We start from the raw sequence: 17284 nt of genomic DNA, 5'->3' as shown, positions 1-17284 counted from the left end.
TTAAATTTCAGCACCTCTTCCTCCTCCTCCCCCCCCCCGGCCCCAACTTCACCAGGCTTTATAACTCTTTGCAAATAAAAATAATGCAGTCCTGATCTGTCCTGGTTACTCCCTGTGAGTCTTCTCCCTGTGTGTGCTGCTTTCTGTTTGTGGTCACATCCACTACTTATTCAATAATTAATACCCCAGCTATTGTGCCTGGAGAAGCAGTTTGTTGTTCCCACCCCCCACCCCCCCCCCCAAGCTTTGATTTCCAAGGAATTTATATTTTAAGATGATCTGAAGTATGTAGAGGAATGTCCCTTCATCATGAAATCATGGGAAAGGAAGCTGTGTGTCTGCTGTGAAGGTGGAAGAGGGCAAAATACCCGGGGCAAATGGTTGTGTATTTTTATCAGTCTTATTTAAAAATCAGTGTTTCTTTAGCATGCTCACAGAGAACTTGCCAAGGATTTTTTTCTTTCCTATTATAGTAGTTGGGATTTGCCTTGAGTTACCTACAGGCAAAGGCGGATGATCTACCAGGGAATGAGTTGGAGCACACCTGCGTTGCTGCATTGTATAAACTGTGTGGACTTTGTGGCAGAAGCTGTGCTTAGCTCTGACATTAGAAAGATACATACATGGTATTGTACAATGTAGGAAGGGAAGAGAAACAAAAGAAAACAAATGGAAATGAAGGATATCCTGAGGCTTTGGTGATCATATTGTTTTAAAGAATGAAACATGAGGATTTAGAAACAAAGGATGAAAGAAGGATTATCAGATGAGGTCACCCAGGCTGGCACTGGGATGAAGAGGCAAACTGGTAATTCTTTGTTGTTGTTATCTTAAAACCAGAAATATTTAACTTCATTTTGGAAGAAGAAAACATCTGACATGGAAACTGTCATTCAAATGAAAAGCATACAGCAGTCATAATGTAATTAATTTGTAAAGAAAAAATGGAAGTGTAAGAAGATTAACTAAGGATTACAAATGTAATCGTAATAGACAATAATATTAGATCTTTGGTTGCTGTAAAAGACTGCTGACAGATAAAATAATCACCATAGTGAAATATAAGAAGTTAATTTTTATATTTCTAAATACTTTCCCTTCAGATATCAGAAAAAAAAACAGAGAGAGTTAATACTTCTGGATGGCCATAATGTTGACTACCCTCATGATTTACAGTAGGCAAAATTAATTATTTATAAAACTCTTGGTACTGAACTGACCTTTAATCAACAACAGATGGCAATCAGGTTTATTTCACTGCATGAGAGTTGCTGTTAAAGATTTCATTTACCTTTCAGATAAATCAGTCTTTACATTAGTAATTACATTTTATTTTGGTCTATTTGAATAGGACTTCATTTTATTGGCTCATTTATTTATCATTTAAGTTGCTTAAGAAGCTACTAAAGAGTTAGCACCAGGAGCTGCTAAACTAAACTGCTAATTGTTTATTTGAATGTTAAGGTATGCTTTTTTCAAGTCTTAAGTGTTTCAAGTGTTAATTAAACAAAACAGAAAAAATCAAGCTAAACTATATAGAGAATAAATGTGTTTTGTAAATGTTTGAATAAATGATTTAATTTAGAAATGGTTGTGCAATGCACTATGAAGGCTGAAATGAGTGATCTGGGGCAGGGTTTCACAGAGCTTAAGGCCAAAAGTAATCAGTCTCACTGTTTGTATCCTGGGGGCCATTACATTTCTTCTGGTTAACCCTGTATGTTCCTGGTGACTTTGAGTAGACGTAAGGCATGTTTTCTGAAGCACAGCTTCTGGGAAGATGTTGTGATCCTAGCTAAGTATGCTACTATACTGCAAAGAGCTTACTTGCTGTGAAACAGTTTCTCATGTTACTTTATACCTTAGTTTTTTACTCTGGTGTGTAAAGTATGTGAAAATTCAGGTGACGTTTTCTTGTTTTATGTGATTTGGATAGATTTGCATTTCACTCGGCTCCTTTTACTATGAGCAGTTCAGGCTGCTATATTAAAATAGTCTATAGAGTTCCCCAGGAAGAAAGCAGACATTTGCAGGAGAAAACCAATGTTTTCAAGACAGAGAGCAGGAGAAAAATACTGACCTACCAGAAATGTTCTGCTGTAGGTGATCTTATCCTTTTCTTCTGTTTGGGTTTTTATATCTTTTGGTATCTTTAAGGGTACTGGTGCATTTGTCAGAATTTTTTTTTTAATAAGCGCCAGCAAATCAGTAACTTGTAATAAGGGATGTTATTTAAGTTTGATACTATCACACACTGAATTCCAATTTTTAATGTTTTTAATCTCTGATAGCATTGGGTGGAATTACTCAAAAGCCCTCAAATGTATGAAAGTACAGTTTAAAAAAAATTAATGTGGATAACAGTGGGTGATGTAGCTGAGTATAGGGAAGTGTTTGGGTAGTACTGCAGTCCTTTGGAGGGGCCCATCAGCACAAAGGCCCTGCCTTTGGAGTGTGAGTATGAAGAATTTAGAGCAATATAAAACATGTAAAGCTTAACTGAAGTGCAAAGGTTGTTTCATCCCCATTAGCTCTCATTGTCACTTCATCATACTGTGACTTAAGTAAACTCATAGGATCTCAGGATAACTCAAGTTGGAGGGCACTTCAAAAGGGTTCCAGTCCATTCAATGCATGGTCAGCAGTGAGATCAGTCTGGGTTGGTCAGGGCTTTATTTAGCCAGGTTTTGAGAAACTTGAAGGAGGGAGGCTGCACAACCTCTATGGGCAATATGGACCACTGCCCAACTGTGTTCATGGTAAAAAGCATCTCTTGATATCCAGTCAAAGCCTCTTGTTTCAGTTCACACCTACTGTCTCTCATCCTCCCAAAATGCATCACCGTGAAGAGCCTGCTTCTGTCTTCTTGATAACTTCCCTGTTGGTATTGGAAGGAGCTGTTAGGTCCTGTGAAACCACCCCTTCTCCCAGCTGGAGCAGCCCAGCTCTCCAGTGTCTCCTTACAGGGCAGATGCTCCAGCCTGACTGGCCTGGGGGCCTTTGCTGAACTGCCCCCAGGCTATCAGCGTCCTTGCATTGAGGACAGGTTGCAGAACTGGATGCATTATTTCAGGAATGGCTTGATGATTTTGGAATAAAGGGGGCTGAACCCTCCCTCTATCTGCTGGCCATGCTGCTGCTAGTAAAATCTGGGATGCTGTGCTCAGTCTCTGCACCACAGCATGCTGCTGGCTTGTGTTGAGCTTGCTTCCAGCCAGAGTGCCCAGCCTGTGCCATTCCAAGAGTTTCTTCCTTCCCAAGTACAGGACTTTGTATTTGTCCTTGCTGAATTTCGTAAGTTCCCCGTCAGCTCATCCTTCCAGCCTGTCTAAATCTCCCTGGATGACAGCCCTACCCTAAAGCATATCAAATGGTCTCCCTTGATTTGATGCCATCTGCAAACTCGATGACAGTGCAGCCTATTGCCTCCTCCAGGTCATTGATAAAGATCTTTTATACTTCCCTATGAACAGTTTTCCATTTTTCAAATGCCACATTTATCCTAATACAATTGTTTCTTAACCAAAAATATTTTTATTTGTGATACTTGTACTCAGATCTACATGGGTGAATTATGCTTAAATATATCAGGTGTAGATCAAAAGGTTTACTGAGGTTTTGTGCCAGTTTTACTGTATAAAATGCATCTTTAACAGATAAACAGTATTTCTCATGTGCTTTAGTGCAAAGTGAGTCTGTTGTTTTAAACAGGCTTTCTTAGATGTTTAATGCAGCTGTTTAGAAGAGAGTAATGATGCTTCTCCCAGGCTGTTCTGACACTTTACCCTGAGGATGGTACCTTCCATCAGAAAGGGATGAGATTCAGCTGAAAGGCAGTAGCTAACACAACTACCCTCACTAAGCCAGTGAAATGCTATGGGAAGTGTTCCTATGCAAAAACCTTCTGTAAAGGGAAAAAAAGTCCAAAGTCCAAATTAATGTTTCATGTAATATGTTTGGTGATTGTATCAATTGGTTGGGTTGTTTTTTTTTCTTCTGAAAAGAATATGATTGTGCCTCAAGGAAAAGGAAGGTGATGCTGCCAGCAAAGTTTCTGCGGGTACAGGTGGTAACATCCAGCACCTTGCTCTTCCTACTTTTGCACCAGTCACCATCAAGGGAGGATGCTTCAGCTGCTCAGCAGTTTCATACCTGTTTATTTTCCTCAAATAACTTGTCCTGTGTTCTGAGAAACTGCAGTATCTTATGTCATCACTAATATTATTTATATCCAAGAGGATACAGAAAGCATCAGAGCCCTTCAGTTGAAGTTCTTATGAATATAAAGGCAGCCTTACCTACTAATGTAAGGTGCTTAAAATAGATTAAATGCTTGTGAATGATGCTCTTTAGTGGAAACAGAGATGACCATTAAATGATTGAATAAACTGGGGTTAAAATTTTTAGTGTGCTCCTGGGATCTTAAGTGACTGTATCATTTTCAAATATGGGAACTGGACTACCAGGTCACAACCTAAATACTTCTGCAAATTAAATTAAGGAGCTTGAACCTTGCTACTTCTAAGAGAAGAGGAATGCCTGACTCAGGTCTTTGTAGGGTGTTTGCAGATTTAGGCTCTACATTATATAATAAGCTGTCTAAATGACTTGAGATACTTAATGTGTGCACTGGGGCAGAGGCTGAGTTGCAGTCCTTAATCTCATCCATGTTCCATCTCTGTGCTGTGTATCTGACAGTGTAGATACAGCTTAGACTCCAAGTTAGCCTGACAATCATAAATATGCATTGGAGTATGATTTCCCAAAACATGCAGGGAATATGCATGCCCCAAATCCGTTGATTTTTCAATTGGAGTGGATACTTGGTTTAGAGGCTTTAGAACTTCCCGATCAAGACAGTTAACTTGGAGCATGCATTTGTTATGCTCTCAGTGTAAAGTGACTGATTTAGTGAGTGGCAGAGAGAATAAAATAATTGCATGGGAAGGAAAATGTACTTCAGCTGATGTTATTTGTGTTGCTTGCCCAGCTGCAAGGCAGTGATTCTGGAACAAGAGGGCATAGGAAGGAAGAGGGAGGTTCCCTTTGACTCGTTGCAGCTGTACAAGTGAAGAAGCCACACCAAAACAAAAAGCCCTACACAAAACAAGAAAGGAAATGCCTTAAGATCAGCTGGTAAACTGAGACAAAAATGTCACTGCCCAAACTCCTAATGAAATGTGGTGCTGTGAAAATGCCACTTCCTTGCTTGGAGGTAACAAGACATTTTACCTGGTGTCATTTTATCTGGTCTGACATAGAGACGTGAAGTCCCCTTGAGCATCTTACTAATTTAGGAGTGAGTTTGTAGACAAAAGTCCTCCTGTCAGTCAGGATCATGTAATCACAGCTTCTTCCTAATGAACAAAACATTTGTATTTAGATTGCACATTTACATTTCAAAAAAAATCAACTAAACTAGGATAGAATTTTATTTATTTTGTAAGCTGTGTCTTTTTGCTTTAAGCTGAACATTTGGGAATAGGACAGAATGGTTTCATTAGCATCAAAATTACATGTTGTGAGGGCAGTGGGCATGTGTGATGGTATTCACAAGGGAAATGAACCAATGTCTGGAGCCACTGCAGTCTCATGGGAAGGGAGCCGGTGTGGGAAGCCTCGAGCTGGAGGTGCTGATGCTTGCCTGCGCTTTCCACTTGCTCTTCAGCTGCTCCTTAGGCAGTGAAAGGCTGGAGCACTGTGAACGGGGGCTGCAGGAGGGACTCTGTGAGGCTGGGAGCATGCAGGGCACTGCCTGGGCTGCTCTTCCCGGTTTGTGTGGCAGTTTGAGTCTCTGCTTCCAGTTCTGCTGGGCACTGCTTCTGGCACCTTAGCCTGGTTCTGGCACCAAAATGCAATTAAGATGTAAATTTATATAGCTGTGTTCAGACTGGCTATTCAGGAAGATCCTGTTTAGTTGCTTTGAGGCACCCAAATTTCACTTGGGCACATGAATTTCCCTTTCAGAGCAAGGGCTTTTAGTTGTTCCACTACCACATGGCATTATACTTAACTGTTTTGTGGAATAATTGCTGTAACAACCTCGGGCTTAAGACCGGATTTGGTTTTAGGTTTTTAACTTCTATCTTTTGTTTCTTAACCTTTACATTGTTTTGCTAGCCTTTGTGTAAAATTGCCAGGTATTCCTTGAAGTTGCACTGTAGGGCGTTTAATGTACTTTTTGTTCAGGATATTAAAATCAAGGTCCTGAGTTGCTTGTTCTAAATATCTCTCTTGCTTCTCATCCAGGTCAACAGAAACAGCCTGTGCAGAGCAGTGCATTCGTAAATGTGAAACAAGCCCTCACCATCATGTTTGGCACTAAGAGGTCAGTTTTCACCTTTGTTGTTACGCTTTTCATCTCCAAAAATAGTGTGGCTGTTGTGTCTGTAATCTGAAAATTTTACATTTTCCGAATGTGTTGTTATACAAAATACACAAGCTAGCTATACTGCTCTTTTTATTCTAGTGATTGGGTTTTCTTTGCAGTACTGCTCTGGCTGCTTTGACAGACATGAGGCATACAGGCCATGTAGCGCAAAGGCAAATGGTATCCCCAAGGCATTATGGGTCACAGCAACAATGCTAAGAGGGCACTGTTCTAGTGATGTAGGGCGTCCCTCCTGCTTTTGGGGTTTGGCAAGTAACACCAGGACAACAAAGCAGTGGTGTAGGATAGGTTGTTTTTTGCCACTTCACAGAGTCCATACTGAATATAAGGTCACCTCCATCTCTTATTCTGCATGATTCAATGTTATACCCCAAATGTCTCAGAAAAACCCAAACAAACACAAAATCCAACATTTTTGAATCCATGCTGTCTACTTCCTGCATTTTTGAGTGCTATTCTTAAGTATTAGATATCCTATATCTGTCAGCAGACAGCATGGTCATACTTCCACCCCAATGCCTGCAGCCACACAAGCCATCACAGCATCAGCTTGCCCAGGTACCAGCACCTATGGGTTTTCTACAGGGGAGTGTGAGTTCTCTGTGGAACAAAAGTACTATAGACCATTCCTCCCCTATGTGAACTCCCTGATTTTTGTGCTTGTTTGAAGGCTTTTGGGTTTCTAGTACAAGCTACTCAAAGACTTCAGCGTTTGTGCCCCAGTCACATGGCAGCCTACTGAAAAGTTTGTCCTGTGAGTGGCAGAGCACCTTTAATCTGGTACCTGGAGAAGTAGCTCATCTCTTCTGAATTGCTGGGAAGAGGGGAAGCTAGCTTGCCCTTAAGTAGCACATAGGAAGCAGCATGTTGCATGCCTGCAGGAATCAGGGGTGGCAAGTAAGAAAAAGCAGCTTGGTTTTCTGAGGCATTAGCTCCCACAGTGGCTGCACAAGGCTTCAGTGTGAGCTGCATCCTCAACCTGAGTCAGGTGCTACCAGGGGCTGCCGGTCCCTTGTGCTCTTGCAAGCACGGGCACTGCTGCCTCATGAGGCAACAGAGTCAATGGGGTATTTTGTGTCTGTATGAAATGGTAGTGGCTTTTTAGGAGGAGGAAACTTTGGTCTTATTTTTAGGTAAGTGCAGAATCTGTTGTTTTGTCAATATGCTGAGTTTAAGATAACTGTCGCTGAGGGTACAGTAATGGAATTGCAAACTTCCCATTTGAGGATTTCTGCTTTTAATTGTTTGCCTCTGCAGAACATTAACACTCAGATTAACTAAAGACATTCTGCTAAGTGAAATAAACATGTTACATTACATTACGTTCAGGTGTGTTAGTTATTTTTGCCACTGTTTAGTGGCATATGAGCTCCTTCTGTGCTAATTTAAACATTTTTTTACTCCTAGGATAGTCTCTTTATCTTTTCTTAGCATTATGAAGCAATGGCAAAGTAAAGAATAGTGTTTGATTGGTAGCCTTGAAATGTCATTCTTTTATTTCTTTTTTCCTCCCAGATTGAATCTTGATTACTATGCAAATGAAAATTCCTTGTGAGGAATATTACAGACAAGATGAAATTCTCTTTTGTGGCCACAAACAAGGGTTTATGAGAAAAGGCACATCTGGGGAAATTAAATTCTCTGCTTCTCCTCTGTACTGTGTTCTGCTATTTTGCACTTTGCACAGACAGTTTTGAACCAATTACAATAAATAAAGGATTTCCTACTTCTGGGAGGGGAAGAGGCTGAGTGGATTTCCATACTAGCAGCCTCCTATGTGTAAACTGGGAAATTACATCAAGTATTCTTGAAATTGGTACCATATTTTAGTTAGACAGCGATTGAGTACTTGCCAGGTATTTTGTTCTCCTCATTGCAGTGCATTTTGAATTTAATTTTCACGGAGGACTGTTAACTGTGAACAAGAAAATCTTGAGATTTTATTGATAATTTTTAAAAAGTTATAAACACCTACAAGCAGACTGCCTCAAACTTGAGAGTTTTTGAAAAACTTGAGTTTGTGTCGTGGTTTAAACCCAGTCAGCCATAAGTCAGCCACGCAGTCTCTTTCTCATTCCCTCCCTTCTTTTCCTCCCCCTGCTCCTGGAGGGATGGGGAGGAGGATCGAAAAGCATGTAACTCCCATGGGTTGAGATAAGAGCAGTTTTAGTAACTAAGGTATAACATAAACCACTACTGCTACCACCAATAATAATAATGATAAAGGAAATAACAAGGGAAGAGAATACAATGCCTCACCACCTGCCGACTGATACCCAGCCCGACCGAGAAGTGAACCAGCCCTTCCTGGTAACACCGAGTTACATTGCAGGCATGACGTGCTGTGGTATGGAATAGCTTTTTGGCTAGTCTGGGTCAGGTGTCCTGTCTCTGCTTCCTCCTGGCTTCCCCTCCTCCCTGGCAGATCATGAGCCTCAGAAAGTCCTTGGTCAGACTAAACATTTGAGCAGTAACTAAAAACATTGGTGTTATCAGCGCTGTTCCCAGGCCTAAAGTCAAAAACACAGCACTGCACCAGCTACTAAGAAGAAGAAAAATGACTGCTACTGCTGAACCCAGGACAGTTTGTGACATTAATTCTCTGCCTGGAAAGAAATACTGTATTTACCTGGAAATATCATGAGGAACAAAGCTATTTTTCTATAAGATATGATAATTTGATGTTAATTTTATTGTAAAATCAATTTTTATTTAGTTCTGATGATACATTGCTAATTAGAATCTCCACAAAACATTTAACAAAATTGCAAAACTCTGACTCAAAAACTGAATCACTTCCTATCACCAGATCGTTAGAACTTATGAGGTACATAGTGTCCTGTTTCCTTTCTTATTTATACCTTTCTCGTAATTTTGTGTACAGAGTTTATTTATAGTGGATAATCCCTGTTGAATGGACTGAATAATGAAGTCAATAAAAGTGACTGATCAGAACAATTTTGACAAAATTCACATGTGGGGCAGGTATTTCTTAGTTCTTTGTAAGAAGTTGTGTTGTTAATGTGCACTGACATTGCTAACAAAGAGGTGAATTCCTATTGATTTCAATTTAATTTGAGAGCTGATCCCAGGCTTTTAAATATTGAACTACTGTGGTTTCTCTGTGTTGTCTTGTATTCGGCTGTCATCTTTTTTCTGCTGTGTTAATTTTCCTCCAGTTAATTAAATCAACAATAGACACCAGCATTGGAATAGCAGAGGTCAGTATGTATACCATTGAGTTTCTCATGTGTTGTATTGTTCGCGTTGTGCACTTATTTCAGTCTTGAAAGAGCAATTGCTGATGCTATTGTCCTCTGTGAAAGGGAAAAGTATGTAAATGGCTTTAGAGAAAGGATTTTTATTCGTGGAAACCATCTTGATGTGTGGAAGTTGTTCTGCAAGGATAGGCATCCGGAGGATTTGCAGTAAACTGATTGCCTACTGCTGGCATTGTTACGTTCAGGGGCACTCTAGCATGTGGTTACATGTGTTCTTCAGTTTGGGAACAGCTTATATAACACATTTACACTATGTCCACAAGCTGGAGAGTATTTCTCTGGGATGGCGTGCTCAGTTTTCTTTTCCTGCTCTAACCTAGATGAGGGTGTTTCAAAAGATGGCCTAAGTGACAAATGTAACCACCAGTGCCCAGCCATTTGGTCTCTCAGTGAGTTTAGCAGACTTAAAGAAGCAATTGCAAGAAGGTGAGAAGCATGGGGACATTTGCTGAAGTGTGTATGCAGTATGGCTCCATTTCTGGAGCTGCATCCATTTGTCCCTTTTTTTGAGGAGCCTTGCGTATGTTTCAGTTGGGCTTGGACCTGTGAAGTGCGCAGACTACCAGTAGTATCTCTGGCTAATTAGAAGTTAGCTGCCACATCCAAGTCTGTCTGGGTTCTCCTGCTGTGTGTAGTGTGTCCTTTCACCTCCATTGGTTTGAACCTCAAGAAGGTCCATAGAGCTAAGAGAGCAGCTAGCGCTTGTGAGGTCTGTTGCCGGTGCTTAGGCTGTTGGGTGCTAGTGTTACCAGGTTTAATTCAAAGTATTTTGGAGGAAAGAAAGAAAAAGCAACAAAAAGAGGAAGGAACTCTGATCTCCAGGCATCCTGATTGCCCTGTTGTGAACTGTCCTGGGTTCAGCAGTAGCAGTCATGTTTTTCGTTTGTGGTAGCTGGTGCAGTGCTGTGTTTTGACTTCCAGCCTGGGAACAGTGTTGGTGAAACCGATGTTTTCGGTTGTTGCTAAGTGATGTTTACCCTGAGCAAGGACTTTGTGAGGCTCATGCTCTGCCAGGGAGGAGGGGGAGCTGTGAGGAAGCAGAGATGGGGCGCCTGACCCGGGCTAGCCAGGGAGGTATTCCATACCACAGCACGTCATGCCTGGGGTGGGGGGTAACTGGGAGTTACCCGGAAGGACACGGGCTTCCGGGTGGAACTCGTTTTGTTTGCCGGTGGTATCGTATTCTCTTCCCTTGTTATTTTCTCTTATCATTGTTGTCGTTGATAGTAGCGGTGGTGATTTGTGTTGTACATTGGTTGCTGGACTGTTCTTGTCTCAACCCGCAGGAGTTGCACTCTTTCGATCCTCCTCCCCGTTCCTCCGGGAGCGGGGAAGGGGAGAGCCCCGGTGCGGGGGCGGGGGGACGGACCTCGATTGTTGTCAGCTCGGCAGCACTCACTGGGAGTGAGTGAACAAGTTACCTGACTGGGTTTAAACCACGACATGAACTCAGGGTTATTTTTATTGTGGTCTTTGTAAGGGTTTGAGTTCAGCCTGATGCACTAGTGGCTAATGCAGCTGGTAGCTTCTGTAATGTGCTGATGGCTAATTTGGTGCTTTGTGATGGGCAGCCAGGTGGTGAATGGCAGTGCTGGCAGCCTTGGCCAGTGGTCTGAGAGTTTCATGACACAGCTGTTGTTTCTGGAGGCAAACAGTTTTCTTTCCAAATCATACTCCAATCAGCCATCCTAGAAGGTTACAGTAAATTTTCTTATGCCAGGTCTGTCAGCAGTGAGTTGAGTCCTGTGATAAGTGGAAAAAAACAGTGTCTACTGACATTGGCATATTTATAGCCTTAGATGGTAGCTGAGCTGGGCAAGTAATATGACTGGTATAGAAGAAGGGTGAAGAGATTTGGAAAGGCTCATCAGTTTTTTGGTCAGTGACAGTTACTGACTTCTTACTCTTATATTTGGTTTTGATTAGAAAGTTACAGAAGTAGTGTTCATTTATAAGCTCCAGATATGAACAGACTGTAGTGTTTTCAAGGTAATATGGACCTAGTTTTTTCTTTCCTCTTGGCTGCAGAAAGGCTATGTTTACACATGGTTTCTAAATTTCATGGGTTTTATTGGCATTAGTCCTTAACTGTTGCTGTCTTTGTTCTGATACCTCTGCCAGCTTCTAAAGGGTGTCTGCAAAACTGTCCATTGCTGAACACTAAGGGCATGTTCTTTTCTGTGGGATTTTTAAGTGTACAGAAGTAATGATCTGTTTTGACCTAAATTCTCATGGTGTTCACTATTGCCTTTCTTTTGCGTTTTAATTGGAAGTGACACTGTTTGAGTGAAGCCATAACATGCTTTTTCTCTTCTGCACTGTTACTGCATAAACCTTCCTATTGTTGAACTTTGTTATGGTAGTGAACTGCAAAATAATACCTACCAACATGGACTCTTTTACTGCCGTTTCCTAAATAATGACCTTGCAATGTCTTGCACTGTTTTATTGCTTTGCATCCTGGAAGCTGAATAATGCAAAATGATAAAGATGGTTATGTGACTTAGAACAGACACGGTCTAGTATACAGCTATATATAGGACAACAAAATGTGTAACATCCTATACTGACTGTCTCGGTTTTCGAGGGTTATTTCCCCTTTTACAAACCTGGCCATTTTTTCTAGCCTGTGCTTTGCTTAATGAAAGCTCAGATTTATTAACAGATCACATAGCCCTTCAGATAGGGTGACTCAAGCCTTCAGTGCATAGATGGTCTCTCTGTTGCAGAATTCGTCCTTCCAACATGGAATGTGGTTCTCTTCTGATAACCCACAGCTTCTCTCAGCAGCATTTGTTCTGGGTGTGGGTAGGCAAGAAGGAGAGGAAGTGGACCTGAGCATGTTGATCCAGTTATAAATGATTGCTTGCTCACATCAGATAGCAGCAGGGAAGTTTTCTTCTTCACCCTAGATGTTCACTACCCCAGGGCCAACGGATCCAGGATGTAAGGGATCAAGGTCTCTCTATTTCTGGACAGCTTTATGTGTTTGTACCTCTGGAACTTAACCTTACACCAGAACTTCAGCTTCCCTGCAGATTGGCAACTTATATTTGTCAGGTGTTTCCTTTATCAAGTTTTGCTAGGTTTTCCTCTTTTAATTGGATTTGGTATTTGCCACACACACTACTACTGACCCTTTATGCCCAGTTTCCTGTTTTCTGTCCATCTATCTTAGAGTATCTGTTGTGCATCTTCTGCCTCTTGCACTCAGTTTATCCACTTGGACTCAATTGACCTAAATTTTTTATGATCTCCTTGTGACCAGTTCCATGCGGAACTCTCTTCTCTGCAACTTCGTAGCTGCCTTAAACATACACGTCTGGAAGGCTTACCCTCTGTTAACTTAGTCGAGTCTCACTTCTCTGAATATTACTCCTCATTTTTTACTTCTTTTGGTAATAATGAAACTAAACCCCAAAGTAGCAGTGTCTAACTAATGAAGTAGTAGGATAATAAATACCTGTTTTGCCATGGATCTACAAAAAACGTCATGAAGCATTTACAGATGATGCGGTGGGTTCACCTCAGCCAACAACCAAACACCTGCACAGCTGCTCTCACTCCACTGTCCCATGGGATGAGGAGAGAAGAGAAGGAAGGTAAGAAGATTCATGTATCAAGACAGTAATAAATGAAGTGAAAGTGCACAAGGGAAAATAAGGACGAAGAGAAAGAATAACATCTTTGACAGGTAAATGTTTAGCTGCTTTCTGGAAAGCAGGGCCTCAACACATGTAATAGTTGCTGTAGAAGGCAAATGCTCTAACCATGAATATCCCCTCTTCCTTCAGCTTTTATTGCTAAGCACAGCATCATATGGGTGTTGAATATTCCTTTGGTCACTTCTGGTCACCTCTTCCCGTTGTGTGTCCTCCCAGCTTCTTGCCCACTCCCCAGCCTACTCGAGGCAAGGGAACAGAGTGGGAAACAAAGAAGGACTTGATGAAGCAATATTAGCAATACTACTAAGGAATAGCCAAAACATGGATGTGTTCTCAACACTGTTTTAATCAAAGATCCAAAATATAGCACGTACAGGCTGCTATGGAGAAAATTAACTCCATCTCAGCCAGGCCCACTACAATATAAAAAGCTCAATCAGTGTTCATATTCGGGAGCTTAAGTTACATAAAATGTTTGCCTATGTAACAAACCACAGAAAATACACATTTTTATTTTACCAGTCCATCTAATAAATATTTTTCTTCCTATACATACAAATAAATTCACAAAAACTTTAACCTGTGGTGAACAGCTTTTGAAAATTTCCTTAAAGCAGCTGCATCCTTAACTATAAAATGTGAATTAATATTTGGATATAATCTATGTTTTTAAAAATAAAAGTATAAAAGAAATTTAATTCTATTTGAATTTATCTCAAGTGATTAATGTTTTCTCTGTTACATTTTTACAGAAGTCTGGTTTACAATAAGGTTCCACTCAGCCTCATGTAGAGCCTTTTCAAAGGCATTTACACAAACTAACCAGCCAACCTTGTTAGAGAAGGTCATCTCCATTTCTACACCAGCTTCATGCTGTAGCTCTAATGCTCAGAATTATTTAACTCTCCTACTGTGTTTCTTTGTTACATCTTAGAATTTTTGTAAGACCATCTGACTATTGCCTGCAGAGTCTTTAATTATAGGATTACACTTGCACTTCAGTTATAACCTTTAATACCTTAAGTTCCTTCTTCAAAAGTGGCTGGCACTTGAAATTACAAAGAGGACTTAACATCTCAGTGACTGGATTTTTTTGTGTCTGTGTTTTTCTTTGCATTGGAATGCTGGTGTGTTTATTTACTTCTCCAGTTGATCTCAAGTAATTAATGTGTGAGCAAAATTGCAGACACCTTTTTTGTTGTTTTTCCATTTCCCTTATGCTTTAGAAGATTCAGGAGGCACAGAGTTTCTGAGCGAGACCCTTCAGTTATGTTGTGTATGTGGCTGGCTCTTCATTGTAGAGGGGTGTGTTCTGTGTTATACCCTGTTCAAGCTCCTTCTGAAGGGCAAAACCCTGGCATTTCTGAAGTCACTGAAATTCCTTTGCTCCTATTCTGTAAGTCAAAATTTCACCTGAATTTTCTAACAATACTTTTTACCAAGAGTATGCAGGGTGAGGAAAATGCTGTTTGGTTTTGCTTTCAAGAAATGCATCTGGAAGAAAAACATGTCAAGGTATAAACTAAAGGTCAGTCTTGCTGAACGATGAAGTCAGTTAAATGTATTCACACCCCAGTTCTGTCATTTGTTCTTGCACAGGAAAGCATAAAATAATTCCCAGACAAGGATGAACTTTTCCTCAAGCTCAGATTTCATCCTGAGCTTGGGCCTCAGTGCCTTGCAGATACCTCCCGTTGTTGGTATGTTTCCAGTCTTAACAGAACTGCTCCTGTTAGGTTCTGACTATGAAATAACTTTGTAAGATTTCTTTCATTTTTAGGAAATATAGATTAGAGAATTATCAGCACTGCCATACATGACACCTAGTCTCAATTTAAAGCCACTCTAGTTAATTTCAACTTAGACGTGAAAAGCACATGTATGACAATCAGCACCTAGCAGAGCTAAGTGGCATTATCTAGACTCTGATATATTTCTCACATGTAGGAATACCTACACTGGTGATCAGAAATATTTTTTCTCTCTGGAGTTGCTTGCCAAATACCACATCTCTGAAACCTTCCAAAGCAGAACTGGTGCCATGTAATGAGGGCTGCTGTTTTGTGCTACAGACTTTTTCAAATGCTTCTGGCAATTACATGATTTCTCAGATGTCTGCCTTTCATCAGATGCTTTTTTAAATCCCTGCCCACAATCATAACACTATATTATATCAAAAGGCTTTCCTCCCTGTATCTTTATTTCCTACCAAAAATCCCAATATCCTGATCAAAACCAAACCTCATTCCACAATGTGATATACCTCCATACTGCTTGTATGTGTTATGCCCTGGGGTTAAGTTTTCAATGTGGTGAATAGTACACAAATCCTGTTGACTGCTAATGGGATTTGTTCATGCTGCTCCCTGACACCTTTTTAAACACTCATCCTGGTAATTTATTTTATTACAGTGTTACAGAAGACACTTGGTAAGCGTGTTCTGGTTCTGCATCTGGCAACATGAACCAGTCTGAGGGAAGTGGACCAACGAAATGGCTGTGTCTGTGCTGTATTGCCGCAGACAGTGGTTGTGGGTTGTTGGTTCTGTATTTATGTGGTCATAAATTGCCTGTTTTGCTGACACTTTGAAGTAAATAAAGGAAAGCATCAGCACTGCTGGCTTTCTGGCAGGAAGCCTGAGAGCACGTTGGTATGCCTTGTGTGTCTAGCTAATGCCACTTTGATGGAAAGTTTTAATTAAGTGCATGTCTGTGCATGCAGAGAAGAAATCAAAGGCACTTGAGGAGAAGAAGAAAGTGTATCTGCTCCAGACTCATCGAGGAGTAATTTGGTGAGAGCACTGAATGACTTTCAATTAATTGCAAAATATTTTCTTAAATATTGTTGGAAAGTACAAGAAAATCAGTCGAAGGGAAGACTATAAAATTAGGCTGTAGATATAATCCATTTGTTCCATGCTTGTTGGAAGATGTCATGGTAGTACAAGTCAGAGGCGTAGGGATTATGAAACAAATCTGATACCCTGGATTTCATTAAGCTCCCTAATTGTAAATATCAGAAGAACACTGGAAGCTGGTTTGCCTACAGCCAGTATTTTTGTGTTGTTATTTCTGTAACAGTTTCTAAGCTTATAAACATCAAAAAATTCATTGTTAATATGAGTATAATGTTCATGGAAAATCTTCTGTAACTAGGTAGCCATATTAAAATTCTAGCTTTGAAACTGATTACATGGGAGCTTTAGCTCTGTTTCCTGTTCTCATAGTTACAGCAAGAAAATTCACTCAGTTTTCCTCAGACTGTCTAGAGGGATAGCTCTTTATGAAAAGAGCAGTTCTGAGGAGCCTGTATAATTCATTTACTACTAGATATGGTGCATAATTTATTTTGGCTAATGTTTGGTGCATGATTCTTCGTTCTATCAGCATTATAGCAAAGCCAAAAGGGCCAGCCCAGGACTATAGAGGGCTTGTTGTGTCTTGCTGTATTCAGCATAATACCTGTAATCTTTTAATGGCCTCACTACAGCATGACTTCCACCCTTATATTAATTTTTCAGTCAAGGTAGAAAGCGGGCTTTATTATTCACTTTTTGCTGTTCACTTTTTTCCAGAAGAAAAGGAGGTAAAGGAGCTTTCTCAATAGTCAATCCAAAACTGTGCAACAAAATCAGTGAGTGGATGATTGTGTAGTCTTGTCTTTTGTCCCTGTTTGATCTCCCATCTTTAGTATAACTCTATGATACTTTTTGCGTTTTAAATAACCACAGTGAAAGAACACTAGAGAATTAAGCCTTATAACGCAAACCCTTTTGTTCCTCTGTATGACAAATGATTGGTCAGCATTTCAAATACATATTCTTGTGTGAACCATACTGTCAGATGAAACCTTCCTTCATCCCCAAAGACCCAGTTATTTATTTATTTTAGTTTCCTTAACATGAACAAGGTTATTTTCTGAACATAGAATTCTAGGGTGGATTTCC

The 17284-nt window shown here is 40.4% G+C and overlaps 1 protein-coding gene across 6 annotated transcripts in view; it reads left to right on the top strand.

Annotated features, from left to right (window-relative positions):
• Positions 1-6249: 6249 nt before the first annotated feature.
• OXR1 (oxidation resistance 1) overlaps positions 6250-17284 on the top strand; it is a 220386-nt gene continuing 209351 nt past the window's right edge. For 5 of the 6 annotated variants that reach the window (XM_061447883.1, XM_061447882.1, XM_061447886.1 and 2 more), the window contains exon 1: positions 6250-6328. In XM_061447883.1, the coding sequence (XP_061303867.1) occupies positions 6312-6328 (17 nt within the window). In that variant the 5' untranslated portion in view covers positions 6250-6311. Of the gene's footprint in view, positions 6329-14568; positions 14734-17284 lie in introns of those variants that run through there. The other variant, XM_061447881.1, reaches the window with a different exon arrangement.

Source organism: Pezoporus flaviventris, unplaced genomic scaffold (assembly GCF_033815535.1).
Source record: "Pezoporus flaviventris isolate CSIRO_AGI_PZ_B2104156 unplaced genomic scaffold, CSIRO_AGI_Pfla_v1 ptg000007l, whole genome shotgun sequence".
Lineage (NCBI taxonomy): Eukaryota > Metazoa > Chordata > Aves > Psittaciformes > Psittacidae > Pezoporus > Pezoporus flaviventris.
This window is presented reverse-complemented; position numbering and strand designations above follow the sequence as displayed.